Source organism: Thamnophis elegans, chromosome 6 (genome assembly GCF_009769535.1).
Source record: "Thamnophis elegans isolate rThaEle1 chromosome 6, rThaEle1.pri, whole genome shotgun sequence".
In the NCBI taxonomy this organism is placed as follows: Eukaryota; Metazoa; Chordata; class Lepidosauria; order Squamata; family Colubridae; genus Thamnophis; species Thamnophis elegans.
The window spans coordinates 67,672,115-67,687,655 of record NC_045546.1 but is presented as its reverse complement, the minus strand read 5'-3'; the positions used below and the strand labels follow the sequence as shown (position 1 = coordinate 67,687,655).

Here is a 15,541-nt window from a genome sequence, read left to right as displayed (position 1 = left end):
ACCTGAACACAGGAGAAGAAACAATGGGTGGAAATGAATCAAAGAGAGATCCATCTGTTATGGCCCGCCATCTGCCAATGGAGTTGGCCGCAGACTCAGATGATGAGAAGGTTGGGAAGGAACTTGGGCCAGTACTGGAGTCTGGAGAAAGCTCTGATGGATGCTGTGCGTTGGAAGCAGAGTTAAGAGTCAGGGCTATCCAACATTTCCCAGCCACCAGAGAGGCAGCTGCCTTTGGAGGCTGAGATAAGTGGGGAGGAAGAACAGCTGGAGCCTGTTCCAGATGCATGAATGCGCAGAGCTTTGCGGAGAGGAGAACAACTGAGGACCAGGGCTCAACTCGGGAAGCAAGGCACACATGGACCCTCCCTGGCTGGGGAATAAATAGAAAAAAAAAGGGGAGTGATGATTGTGGGAGACAACCATTCAGTCAGAAGATTTGCTCATTGTGGTTCATGCCTCAGAGATTGTTTGCCAGAATTTAATTTACAGCTTTGCGGCTGGAAGCTTCCGGCCTGGCATTTATCCCAAGGAATTGATAAGGTCTGTACTTCAGTTAACCCTTGGAAGGATTATTGCCTGGACTTTTTGGTGTGTGAATGACAGTAATTCACAGTAGTTACACGAAGAGAATTTTTTGGGGGGCCAGGAGTCTGTTTATTGGTTCTGCTAAGGCTGAGTCAGAACACCATCCTAAATATAAGAAATTTCCTGACAGTTGAGTGACTTGCCTTCAGAAGTTGTGGGTGCTTGATCACTGAAGTTTTTAAGAAACCATGATATAGAATTTCCTGCTTGAGCAGACAGTTTGACTCGAAGACTTCCAAATCCTTTCCAATTCTGTTATTCTATATAATTTGTGTCTTTTCATGGATTCATAGATTCTCTCTGAGCAGCAGCTAGCACCACTCTACACTTACAGAGTTTAGAAGTAAGGTTACTTGTATATAAATTGTTCACATAATTGTTTGTGAATATTGGTTGATACAGTTTGATTGATCAAATAATATATCATATTTGTATCTTATTCCCTTCCTAGGTTTTTGATGATTGCCATGAAGGTGGAGAAGTATCTCCTGCAAACTGTATTTACATGATGGAATGGCTAGAGTTTTAGGAATCAAATGAAGAAATTGGCTCTGAAACTTTAAACCTGATAAATCAAACTTTTTATGAGTAAAACTGCTTGGGCATTGGGTTGATACTTTTGAAAAAATTGACTGCCCTGTCATATGCTAAACGAGCTGCTGTAGGATTAAATCTATATTCCTACATATACATAGTAAGATACATAGAAAGATACATCGGGATACAATGAAACAAAGCTTTAAGAGACAAATTAAATTTTGGCCAAGAGTATTAGTTTGCTGTGCTGAATAAAATGAACCTGTGAGTTGCAACTGAATCCTGCAGTATGCGTTAAGATTATCTTATTAGAGGAATCTTTAGTTCACTATTTAATGGAACTGGAAATCAGGGTTTCAGTCCACCCAGATGTGAAAAAAAAATTAAAATAAGAGAATTTCCAAAAGTGGCAATGCTTTGTATAGTTGGTGCTATATTCAGTAATATAAATGTTTTTACTTTAATATTGAAAAACAGATTTCTTGAAAATTTATTAAAATGCAAAATCAATCCTGTGTAAGTTGCTGTGTGTGTTTGACCAAAAATGTAGAATCTGGAAATATTAGAACCTATCATACTTCTCTCAGAATCAAACTGATTATATGCTGCTGCCAAAATCAGTCAGAAACTGATTTGAAGCAGTTTTAAAAACAATAAATCTTGATATTTCTGCATGCAAAGTATAGAGTAGCTGCAACTGGACCTAGAAAGGTTGTGCACTAACAAACAATGCTTTACAAATGGATATCCTCTATGTCTATAATTAAGTGTAGCTCATGAAAAAATCCTTCCCATAATTTTTTAAGTCAAATAGAGTGTAGGAGAATGGAAAATAATTGGATTCAATTGTATAGTATGTATGTCAACTCTCAAAACGACTCTAGCTGAAGCCATATTTTTCTTGCTTCATTTCTTAGTTGCCATACTTATGGGGGGAGAGAGGGTCTTATGGAATGTAAAATGTTTTCATCCAATGTGCCAGACATAACAATAAGACTCCTGAAGGGAGTGCTGAGAAGTTCATCACCTGCTGGTTGCCTCTCTACAGAGGACAGGAGTTGAGGGCCCAGAACATCCAAGGGCAGGGTCAGGGGACCCAGACCATCCCCAGAGAATACCAGGACCTGGCAGAGGGGTTTGGGTAGGAGGAGTATGACATGCTGCCTCCTCACAGGTCCATAGACTGAGTGATTGAGATCCTGCCAGGGGCAAAACTATCCAAGCCCAAGATGTACTTCATGACCCCAAGGAGATGAAGAATCTGAGGAAGTACATTGCAAGAACCTAGCCAGGGGCTTTATCCAGCCAGCTAAATCCCGAGTAGTGGCCCCAGTCCTGTTCAAGGAAACGAGATTATGTGTAGAGTTTAGGGGAATCAATGGGGTGTGCATGAAGAATATGTACCCATGTCCCCTCATGAATGACGAGGTGCTGCACGAGCACTTGTATAAGAGGGTCCTAGTTTACCTGAATGACATTCTCATTTGCACTGAGACGATGGAGGAGCATGTCAAGCTAGTCTGCCAAGTCCTTAATAAGCTTCTGGCAGAGAACGTAAATGCTAAAGCTGTAATGGCAAACCTATGTGGCATGTGGAACCATTTGTCACGGCACGCTGGCCAGCTGACTTCGGCCTCCTTTTGAGGCCATTTTTCGCCCTCTAGAGGTTTCAAGGAAGCTTCCTTGAAGCCTCCGGAGTGTGAAAAACCAGCCCTACAGGCAAACCAGGAGTTTGGGAACGGACTTCCAGGTTGCTCGTAGGGTCAGTTTTAGCTCTCTGGAACGTTCAGGAGCCCTCAGGAGGCTTTCCTGAAGGCTCCGGAGGGCAAAAAATGACAGTATGAGCAAACCGGAAGTTACTTCTGGGTTGTTTGTAGGGCCGATTTTAGCCCTCCAGAGCATTCAGGAGCCCTCAGGAGGCTTCCCTGAAGGCTTGAGAGGGCTAAAACCAGCCCTATGAGCAACCCGGAAGTCAATTTGTGAACTTCCGGTTTGCCCATAGGGCCGGTTTTTCGCACTCCAGAAGCTTCTGATGGCCTCCGGGAGGGTGGGGAAAGCTGTTTTGGCCCTCCCCAGGCTCCTATAAAGCTTCTGGAGCCTGGGGAGGGTGGAAAAAGAGATTCCAAAAATGGGAGCACCGGTTGTGCACGCATGCACACTGGGGTCATGCGCAAAGCATTATGAGTGTGGCACACCCATGCATGACCCCCCTTCACTCCCCCCACTTTTGGCACGCGAGCCAAAAAAGGTTTGCCATCACTGCGCTAAGCTGTCCAAATGCGAGTTTCATTTTGAGAGTTTACTTTATTGATTAGCCCTTGGGCCATATCAAAGTGCAGAGTTCCAGACACAAATTATTACTAAAATCTGATAAAAACTATTTAAAATGGAATTGGATAAAATACAATTTAAAATGAAATTGGAATAAAATAAGATTTAAAATGAAATTGGAATAAATATAGTTCAAAATGAAATTGAGATAAAATACAATAATTTAATATATAGATAAATAAAATATGATAAAAGTATATTTTGGTATCACCCCTACAATCTATCCCAATCAGTCCCACATATGCTGATCTCAACCGAACCATTTTGCTTAAGTACTCTGCTGTGTTAAATGTTATTTTCAGATTCTGGCCGCACATAAGTTGTTTTGATATGGGGATCCCAATGGGTCATTTGTTTGGTATATAGACCAAGTGAGCCAGATTTTCTACCACTGCTGCTCCGCAAATGGAGAGACATCCATTGTAGGGTATAGAATGGAATCTCCCATATGGAAATTGACCATTGTGTCAAGCTGTTTGAACCTCACTCACGTAAATATCTCCCTAAGATGTTTTGGCAGTTGTAACTTTAAATAGCTGTTTATTTGAAAAGTATGTTTGTATTTGCTCAGCTATTTAAAGTTACCCACCTTACTCAAGATAGCTATATCATTTTGTGCTTCTATATCATTAATCATTAGATCATTAAACAATATGTTGCAACAAGAAAAGATTAATATATTTCAAAAAAGATACTAATGATGTTTCAGTCTATCCAGGATACCATGGCAAAAAACATAATGATATGAAAAATGATATGAAGGAACAGATGCAAAACATGCATAAAATTGGGACCAAAATATGTTGGCCCTTTCCCCATCATCAGGGTTCCCCCATCCAGTGACAGTTGAATTAGTTACCCAAAAACCTCAGGCATATTCAGCCTTTTAAAGCTGAATCACCCTCACAGTTGTGTTACCCTTGCACCCCACCACAAAGCCACCATCTGCCTCAATCCTGATTGAAGGGGAACAATATTTTGAGATCAGACATCCTTGACTCGCAAATTCACTGAAGCTAACTCCAGTACTTGATCCTTTGAAAAAAAGTTCTGCTTTCTGAGTTTGAGTGTGTCAATGCCCAACATGTGCAATCCCTATGCTTGCTTTGCAAATTCCACAACCAATACCCTGATAAATTTCATTAAATCCCTAATACTAATTTCTCTTTTTTCCCCTTATGACTAACCCTTTTTCAGGGAGGGGTGGGTGAATGTTAGAATTGCCAGTCCTGCTTCATTAGATGCCAACCTGCCACAAACAATGGGGGGAAGGAACTGGGGAATGGGGAAACAAAAACTAAGCTTAGTGCCATCCTGAGTCATTGTCTCATCCTCCCAAGGTCACAGGCTTGGGAAATGGAATGTAACTATCAATATCTAACCCACCTTTGCAGGGACCAAAGCAATTTGTCAGCTGTGCCAACTTGGTCAGTTAGGAAAAAAAAAACTCTTAGGCCCATGGTTAACCAAAAATATACTTTATTAAAGCCAGAAGAAGCAAAGATGGATCTGAGGTATATACTTAACTTTTCCATGTCCCCTTCCACCCCATGGTTATCAAGTGTCCTATTACCATATTTTTTGAACTATACGATGCTCTGGACTATATGACACACCTAGCCTTTGGAGTGGAAAACAAGAAAAAAAAAGTGTCTCTGCCTCCCAGCAATTTGCCTCCTTGCAGCAAACAGCCTGGTCAGCTTCAGCCCAGCCTGATTTAGCATGAGCAGCTGGTTGACAGTTGGATCTGCCTTCCTATCAGCTGTTTCAGGCTGCAGGGATCGCTGCCGCTGCCCATCGCTACCACCACATATCACATTTTTGTCTTTTGCATGTCCCATTTTTGATCTGTCCCAGATGGCAGGCATAGGTGGTGGCCAGAAACGGGCTGAAAACAGCGCACAGAGACAAAAAATGGGGCACATGGAGCCCAAAAATGATGCACACTCAGGCCAAAAACAGGGCACATGGAGGCTGGAAACCGGGCATGCAGAGGTGGCGATAGGATGGTGACGGTGATGGGAGGTGACAATCCCTGTAGCCTGGAACAGCTGATAGGTGGTATTACAGGAGGTAGATCCAACTGCTGATCAGCTGTTCATGCTAAATTAGGCTGTGCTGAAGCTGATCAGGCTGTTTGCTGCAAATTGCTGGGAGGCAGAGGTCGAAGGGTGAGGGCCGGTGGGTGGGCAGGGCTGTGGAAACATTTGCTGTATAAGACACACAGACATTTCCACCCACTTTTGGGGAGGGGGAGGGGGTCTTATACACCAAAAAATATGGGTGCTAACAAATTGTTTTGGAAACAGTCCCTGTCTTGCAACTGGCATTCCTTTCTTGATCTTGAAGCAGCCAATGTTTCTCACAGGACAGTGGAAGGCTTGCTTTCATTTCAATTGCATGCACTGCATTAGGATGAAACAAGCACATAAAACAATAAAACAGCTACTTACAGAGGAGAGATGACTGTCCTTGCCAATCTTGAACACCACCACCTCACCACTTTGCTCCAATGACCTGCACAAAGAAGAAACACAGAAAGGAAGACTTTAAGTGCATGCACTTACACCTTACATAAGAATAACACAATGAAAGAGATACGCTCAAGTACTTACTTGTGTTATTGGTTTTGTGGTTGAAGTTTCCAGATTGTTCTTAGGCTTCCAGACTCCTCAGTTGCACTTTTCTTGGTCTTCACTTGTGGATCATCAGCCGTGGGATGGTATACTCTGAGCCACTTTTTGACTGTAAGAATTGGGTCCCATCTCTTAACAGGCATGCCAAAAATGCTTATTGTCATCAGATTACTAATGTTTGGAACAGTTAGGCTGGTTCTTTGCTCTGAACATATGAGGTTCATTTTTGAGAATCCCCTTTCCACCTCTGCTGAACTAACAGCAACTGTCCTGACAATATCTCTAACTTTTTTGATACTGTCAGGAATTTTTTAGGTCTGGATCTTTGATCACATTTTCCAAAAAAATCTCTGTAGTCGTTCAAATCAATGTCATGATTAAACATTTTGCCAAATTCAATCAATCCTGCCTCTGCCCATGGAATTCAGCAAGGTCCCTCTCCCCTCCCCCATTTGCTCCTCTTGAAAACTTTTATTTCCTGACAGAGAGATGAGAGAGGGAGAGAGAGAATGAAATGGAGTGGAATGGAATGGAATTCAGCAAGGTTTCTCTCCCCCCCCCCCTCAATTTGCTCTTCTTGAAAACTTTTCTTTCCTGACAGAGATATGAGACACACAGAGAGAGAATGGAATGAAGTGGAATTCAGCAAGTCCCCCCCCCCCCATTTGCTCTTCTAGCACACATAGGGAGAGGGGGAAGGAGGGAGGAACGGAATGGAGTGCTGCTGGAAAAACCCTTTGGATTCCCCCTCCTGCTGGAAAAACCCTTTGGATTTCCCCCCTTGCTAGAAAATCCTTTTGATTCCCCCCGCAATGTGAGAGGACAACACAGGGGCCATAGAAAAGTTAAAACAACTTGGTTGGGGTGTGGAGGTGCAGAGCTGTTGGGGAAGATAATGATAATAGATTGAATCAAAGTAATGGAGCCAAAATGTTTCAACCATAGGCATACTTCACATTTTGAAAACACATTCAGGCTCCCTCAAATTGGTATTCTACTACTTTGAGAGAGTGATTGTATTGAAGTATCAAATTTAAATATTAGTATCCTGGTTATGTCCTCATAGAATTGACGGAATGTTTCTTATATTAGTTCTATGTACCATTTCCATCTTTGGGGAGCAGGTGAATTTGCCAGTTTGTATGTGGAAAGGGGACCACCAGGACATCTCACAGATAGCAAAACAGGTTAATTTGGAAGCGAAGCAGGATGCTGTTGGTATGCGGAAAGGAGACTTGGTGGTCCCCTTTCCACATACAACTGGCAAATTCACCTGAACCTTGCCACAGAACCATGGTGAACTCTTAATAATACACATTTAAGCCTCTGGCTTGTTCACTTTCAAGTTGATGCATAGGTGGGTTGCTGAGCAGCCCAAAAAACTGAATGAGAAGTAGGAATCTACTGTTGCAAATTAACTACTCAGAAGAACTTTCTTCCAACCACAATGTGAGCTACATGTTATGTAGATGATAACATATTCCCAAAGATTTGAGGAATAGTTACTGTAGCACTGGGGTTTCTTCCACGGAAGGGAAAGGGGAAGGGAGGGAAGAGGGAAGAGCAGATGGGAGAAAAGACAGAAGGCTTGTTGGCTCCGTTACTTTGATTCAATTATCATTAATTATCATTAACATTGGGGAGGATCCAAAGTTTTCCAGCAAGGGAGGGGGAATCCAAAGGGTTTTCCGGGGGGGGGGAATGCAACTTCTACACCCCAACACAGTTGTGTTTAACCTTCCTGTGGCTGTTGTCCTGTCCTATTGGGGGGGGGGAGAGAAATGCAAAGGTTTTTCTAGCTCAGACTGAGGCGACTGGGCAGAGAAACAAACCCCCAAGAAGAAACTTGGCACAGAACATTTTCTCCCACCCCCCTCTCTCTTTCTCCCTTCCCTTCCTCCGATTGACTGGCATCGAATGTCTCCTAAGCCCAAAAGCCTGGGGTGAGCAGTATTTTGGCTAATGGGCCATGACAAAGGATCTGGAACTGAAGAGGCCCAAGCCCTATTGACCAGGGTGAACAGCTAGGATCATTTCAGCAGAGGAGAAATGGTAGACGGGGGGGGGAACCCCTGGGGTGGCGAAGGGTACTAGGTGAACAGTCCTAGACTCCCATTGTAGCCTTCAGAAGTCAGCGTTACAAATATCATCCAGAATTAAATCAGAGTTTAAGGCATAGCTTTCATCAAAGTTCCAATTTAATAAGAGAGACATGTTGGCACATCTGTGGAAACCCAAATCTGAAAGCTTCCTGGGTTTCCACCCAGTTGAAAGTTCAAAACCTTGCCCCCACACCCACAAGTCCATCACATGGTCTAATCTTCTACTGCCACAATGGCATTTCTCCCCATCTAGTTCCAGTCAGATGCAGAGGTGTGAAGACAAAAGATGACCTTGGGCTTCTAGAAAGGAATGTTTTATTTTGACAACAACACATTCTATAATTCTACTCTTTACTATTCCCCCTCCCAATTACCCCACTAATGAAACAGCATAGTAAAATGAGAGTGTGTGTGGTAGGCCAAAGATCCTAATATGAATATGACTGCAGGCCTGACAGTAGAAAACTGGGTTTTTGACCATTTTAATTCCACAGTCATCAGGCTTATAAATTTGATGGTGGAGAAAGTGTATTTTGGTTCCAGTTTTTTGCAAGGCTGCCTGGATTTCAAAAATTTAGTACAAAATACTATTTTATCCCTCTCTTTGAATGCCTTATGAGGGGCTTTTTATATGAGTATTTCTTGTAAGCCTCCCACACCTTCTCTAGCGCTTTTTGGAGAATTGCACAGTGTTTTGCAAAGTTTTCACTCAGTCAGCCAATGAGACATGCTGGGGGTGCGGTTTCCTGGGGAACTTCTGGCATAAGAGCAAAGGCCAGTTCTGGTGTAGGAGTAAAGTCCAGAAAGGTATAAACCCTGTGCTGCTGTGGACAGTGTTATATGTGACTTCTGGAAATGGTAGGTGCACCCAGTCATCTTGTTGATAATTTAAGTAGCAACAGAGGTAGTGCTCCAAACACCAGTTGCATGTTCACAAGCTCTGTTAGTTTGGGGATTGTGCAAGAAACTGAGTTCCTGGGAGGTCCCCAACAGTTTCAGGAATTCTGCCAGAATTTATGATCTAAATTGTACTCCCCAATCTGAAAGTATCCTCTCTGGGGCTCCACAGAGCCTAGACACATGTTGTAGTCTTGCCAGAGTTTGTGCAGATGGAAGTGGGGGGGGGGGGGGGCTTGGGACAAGGGGAACCTCCTTGGAGAATAGATCGGTTATGAGCAAAATCACTGTGTTCCCTGAACCTTCTGACAGTTCTATAATAAAATTCATGGAAATTTCTTTCCATGAGACAGTGGGGTTGGCTACTGGTTGCAGCAATCCCATGGTTTTTCCTGGACATCTTTTTGCTGCTGCAAGTCAGGCAGCTGGTGACATAAGGTCTCAATGGCCCTTTTCATGAGAATTCATTAGAATTGGCATTTCACAAGACAGGTTTTTATGGACCATTTTCGAATTGTGGCTCTGCTGGCTGGCCAGCACATAGTCTAGTCCCCATCCATGTCAAGCCTTCCCCCAATGAAAGTTCATATTTATGGAGGTTGAACCACTCATTTGCCAGAGCAGCCTTTAATGCCTGGGTTACTTCATCAGTCATCAGTTCCTTGGGGTTGTTTTGCACTCTCTGGAGGGCAGGGACAACTATCTAGATGGAGGGAATGATATAATTTCTGACTTCTCTGATGCTATTGTATTGGGGCATTTGGAATAGGGCAACAGCCAAGAAATCCACCCTCCCGGGACATAGCGAAGAGTAAAATTTAAGTGGTTGAACTATTGTGCCCCCTCACTTGGTTGGACGACAATTTCTGCAGGATTTTAAGTGCTTCTAAATTTTTGTGGTCAGTCTAACCCTCAAATGTAATCTTGCTATCTTCTAAGAATTGTCTCCAAGTGAGGAGTGCTGAATGAACAGCATAAACTTCCTTCTCCCACACTGGCCAGCAGTGTTCTGCACCAGAGTTTTTGGGAGGTGTAGGCACAGGGCTATAAAGCTTCCTTTGGTTTTTTTTGGAGAACCACCCCCACTGCTACATCACTGGCATCTGCCTAGATGATAAAAAGTTTTTCAAAATTGGAGTGCTTGAGTTCAGCTGTGAAAAGCTGCTTCGCCTTTTTGAAAGTGGCCTGACACTCCATTGACCACTTCAGTGGCTGACTTGGCTTGGGTTTAGTTTTTAAAAGATTTGTAGAGTATTGTGGGCAAAGGCTGGAATAAATTGTCTGTAAAAGGAAGGTGGAATGAGAAAGAAAAAGTTAACTGGGAAGCTTTTGTGCACAAAATCTGTTCTAGCTTTGATCTATTGTAACCACTTGGCTTTTAGTAAAAATACTCTTTTCACTACAAATGGAGTCAAGAGTCTTACTTTTCTAGACGACCAAGCTGGGACAGGGCTGACGCTTGCCTCTCCCCCTAGAAAATTGTGGGATACTTTTCTTGTTATAACAGGAACATTGGATAGTACTTTTTAAAAAAACAAAACAAGTCATGCCTCTTTTATAGGTATCTGCATTCTTTCTTCCAGGGGGAGACTATGAAAATGATTCTTCAGTTCCAGAGTAGTGGGCTGGAGTAGGAAGCAGGGGCATTGCTTTTGATTATTGTTCTCTTCTATAAGTGACATATTTCCATCAGTCTTACTCTATAGGTTCACATATAGTGTAATTTTTGGGAGCTGTTCCTTATTGTGGATGTAGTCTACATTTGGACAGTCTTCTTGGTTAGGTTGGCATTTCTCACTTTGTAGGTTGAGTTTCAGAGTGGCTGGAGATGCCTCTGAATCCTTTATTTTTTTCTTCTAGTAATTCGTTTAATTTACATTTAGTAAATGCAATTTGGGTCTTCTATGGGCACGTCACAACAATGGGCACAAGTCACGACGTCAATATTTTTCCTTGACTAAAAGAGTCTTTTTTAAAAATCATTTTTTAAATAAATTAAAAGTTTACAAGTTCTTAGCTCTCAATTCCCTGCCTTGAAAATTCATCCATTTCCATTTATGAAGTACTCCTTACTTATCTCCTTCCTCCCTGCCTTGTCTTGCACTTACCTGGCCTTATTTTCCCTGCCTTCTTGCCCTTTATCTGCCTGCTCACTGCTAGAGTTCTCAATTCAGATTCTTGCCTCTCAGCTGGTTTTCCAGCTTTGCTGTCTCTCACCTACTCTCAGGAACTTGATTTGCCATGCATCTCACCATCTCTTGCCTTTCACTTGGTTCGCTGCCCCTTATCTCTCACTTGGTTCACTGCCTCTCACCTCTGCCAGGGTCTTTGGACTCGATGCATTCAGCTCCTTGTTCTCTTCACATTTGTCCTCCTGTATCCACCATGCCAGTCTCCAACTTGACAAATCTCAGCATATATATAGCAAGATGATAATGTTTTGGGATGATCCCTCATTACCAGAGACTATTGTGCAAGTTCTTCCACTTAAAAAGATGAGAGAGGCCTGTAATTGACATCATAGATAGACCTCAACTATGAGAGACAAAATGAGAAAACAAATCCAGACAATCACATTGTCTGATTTGGAAAGAAATTTTTTTTGCAAATTATGGTGGAAAATAAGTATTTGGTCAATATCAAAAGTTCATTATAATACTTTGTTATATATTCTTTGTTGGCAATGACAGAGGTCAAACATTTTCTGTAAGTCTTCACAAGGTTGGCACACACTGTTGCTGGTATGTTGGCCCATTTCCCCATGCAGATCTCCTCTAGAGCAGTGATGTTGATGTTTTGGAGCTGTCGCTGGGCAACACAGACTTTCAATTCCCTCCAAAGGTTTTCTATGGGGTTGAGATCTGGAGACTGGCTAGGCCACTCCAGGACCTTGAAATGCTTCTTACGAAGCCACTCCTTCATTGCCCGGATGGTGTGTTTGGGATCATTGTCATGCTGAAAGACCCAGCCACATTTCATCTTCAATGCCCTTGCTGATGGAAGGAGGTTTGCACTCAAAATCTCACGATACATGGCCACATTCATTCTTTCCTGTACACGGATCAGTTGTCCTGGTCCCTTTGCAGAGAAACAGCCCCAAATCATAATGTTGCCACCCTCGTGCTTCACAGTAGGTATGGTGTTCTTTGGATGCAACTCAGCATTTTCTCTCCTGCAAACACGACGAGTTGTATTTCTATCAAACAGTTGTACTTTGGTTTCATCTGACCATATGACATTCTCCCAATCCTCTTCTGGATCAACCAAATGTTCTCTAGCAAACTTCAGACGGGCCCGGACATGTACTGGCTTAAGCAGGGGGACATGCCTGGCACTGCAGGATCTGAGTCCCTGGCGGCGTAGTGTGTTACTGATGGTAGCCTTTGTTACATTGGTCCCAGCTCTCTGCAGGTCATTCACTAGGTCCCCCCGTGTGGTTCTGGGATTTTTGCTCACTGTTCTTGTGATCATTTTGACCCCACAAGGTGAGATTTTGCGTGGAGCCCCCGAGCGAGGGAGATTATCAGTGGTCTTGTATGTCTTCCATTTTCTAATTATTGCTCCCACAGTTGATTTCTTCACACCAAGCTGCTTGCCTATTGCAGATTCAGTCTTCCCAGCCTGGTGCAGGTCTACAAGTTTGTTTCTGGTGTCCTTCGGCAGCTCTTTGGTCTTCACCATAGTGGAGTTTGGAGTGTGACTGTTTGAGGTTGTGGACAGGTGTCTTTTATACTGCTAACATGTTCAAACAGGTGCCATTAATACAGGTAATTAGTGGAGGACAGAGGAGCCTCTTAAAGAAGAAGTTACAGGTCTGTGAGAGCCAGAAATCTTGCTAGTTTGTAGGTGACCAAATACTATTTTCCACCATAATTTGCAAATAAATTCTTTCCAAATCAGACAATGTGATTGTCTGGATTTGTTTTCTCATTTTGTCTCTCATAGTTGAGGTCTACCTATGATGTCAATTACAGGCCTCTCTCATCTTTTAAAGTGGGAGAACTTGCACAATTGGTGGCTGACTAAATACTTTTTTGCCCCACTGTAAGCCTAAATGCTATTGTTAATGCTATCAGTAACTGTAGATTATTTCTGTCCATAGTATCAGTACCAGTTTAAGAATTGTTTCTCATACCTGTACTTCTGTGTGTTTTATGAATTTCCTAATTGGATAACTTTTTCATTACAATATTTCACATTATTTCAAGATCTTTCAATGTCCTTTTGGAATCAAACCAAATGTCACCACTAAATTCTAGACATCCAGAAAATTCTCTGTTTCTTAGGTTTGAAAACCATATGGTATGGGTGAGATTAGCCCCAAAGATACATTTTTATGGATGTAGCATTTTATTTTTTTAATATTTTTTTTATTTTTGAATAAACACAAACAGACAAAATACAATGAACACCACAAAAATATCTTCCATTACAAATTGTAATGAGTGTGTCAATTGGTTACAAAGAGCTTTCGTCCATCCCTTCAACAGTCATCACCTCCAATTCATATAAGTTATATATTTTAAATCAAATATATTTATATATATATATATTACTATCATCATATCTCAATCTTCATATGACTATAGTTGTTTTTATGTCCCTTTATATAAAATATTCCAAAATTTAAAGCAAAGCCACACGATGACATTCCGTTATCTATTTTCAATATCATCCAGCAACATTACATCTTTATAACACTTTCTAAATAAAAATTAATTATGTTTAATAAAAAAGTTTCTAGATGACCTTTCTTAATCACTGTTTACAATTTATATCCAATTTCCCTTTTATCATGTCAATACAAATATTACATTATTATCATTATCAATCATTTATTTAACGATATCCATCATTATTTCATTTTATTTATTTTTGGGGTCTTAGTTTAACTAAATTTGACTTACTCTTACTTTTTAATTATTATTATTATAAGCTTTCATACATAAGAGTTTCTAAACTTCCTTTCATGATCACCATTTAGAATTTATACCAAATTTTCTCTTATCAAACCAATACATATGTGTACTTTGTTAATATTATCAATTATTTATCTAACTATATCCATTATCACTTCATTTTTAACATGCTCTAATTTTAACTAAATTTGACTAATATTTTGTTATTAGTTTTTTTATCTCAACCTGTATCTTTCCAGTAATAGTGCAATCTTATGTCTTTTGCCATTTGTGGAATTAGTCTTCTGGTTATTTCCTTAATCAAATTTGTGTGGACTTCTCTTTGCAACTTGTTGCTTTTTATATATCTTGTAAAATCTCGAGATCTTCTATCAGCTTCTTTAATCAGCTTATCTTTGGTTATCAGTAGTGCTTTTGTCAAAGCTTCTCTCCTTGAATCCATCAATTCTTCTCTTTTTTCTTCTTCTATACCTTGAAATCTGAGGTAGAGCTCCTTTCCATCTATCTTCCCTTTCCATGTTCCATTCTTTCCATCTCCAACCACACTCAGTTCACTATCAGTATCTACAATTATCTTGCCTCTTTGTTTATTTTTCCCTTGGGTTTTTAGGACTCTAACCTCCACTTTTCCCATTTGCTGGATATCTTCAATTTTTCCATCGAATTTTACTGTATTATAATTTATATTTCCAATCTCTTCTCAATTCTGTGTTGTTTCTAATATTTTTTGAATTTCAAACATAATCTGTTGTAATGTTATGATTTCTTTTTGGTGTTGTGCCATTCTTTCAACTAGTAAACACTGCCACTCAAGTTTCAAAACAAGGTTTTGTTTTCACTTCTCTCCAGTTGCCAAAGAAGAATCCAAAGAGCACCTGTATAAACAACCCAACAACTCTTCTCCTTATCTCTTTTGTAAACAAGCTGGAGCCTTTGAAGTGCAAAGTCAAAGTGATCAAAGAGAAAAAAGAGAAAGCAATATTTCCAGGACTCAACCTCCAAGTGGCAGTGTAACTTCTTTTCCCTCTGATGTTACTACCCTCTTTATATTCCTTTTATATCTTCTTTATATTCCAGGATTAAAAGAAACAAAATTCTTAAATGGAGCAAAATAAAGAGAAAAAACCCATCCAAACCAATATTATAAAATAAAGAAAAAGATTTAATCCATAGGTAAAAAAAGAAATAGAAGAAGAAAAACCAATACTTTCACTTTAAGAAGTAAGAAATATTTGCAAAACTTCCATCCACAAAACAAAATGAAAAAAGGATAACACACTGTCCAATATAATTTAATTTCACTGCTTATTTTCTTTTCTTTGCAAGTTTAATTTAGTTTTGATTTTTGGGGGGCAGTCTCTTTTATAACAATAAAATTTCCTCACCAGATGGACACACTTTCTCTTTCCGCTTTCCTCCCGTTGCGGAGCTGTCCCAACTTCAGCAGCTTTTGGCTGTGCTTCTGTCGCCGGCAAGAAGAGATTCTCTTGGATCAATCAGGGACTTTGTGATGTCTCTGAGATCAGCAAGA

The 15,541-nt window shown here is 40.9% G+C and overlaps 1 protein-coding gene across 1 annotated transcript in view; it reads left to right on the top strand.

The window, feature by feature from the left end:
• Window positions 1–1,635, top strand: part of POLR3F (RNA polymerase III subunit F) — a 52,457-nt gene extending 50,822 nt beyond the window's left edge. Inside the window, exon 9 of the mRNA XM_032220076.1 lies at window positions 1,040–1,635. Within this exon, the coding sequence (XP_032075967.1) occupies window positions 1,040–1,117 (78 nt within the window). The 3' untranslated portion in view covers window positions 1,118–1,635. The remainder of the gene's footprint in view (window positions 1–1,039) is intronic.
• Window positions 1,636–15,541: the final 13,906 nt, after the last annotated feature.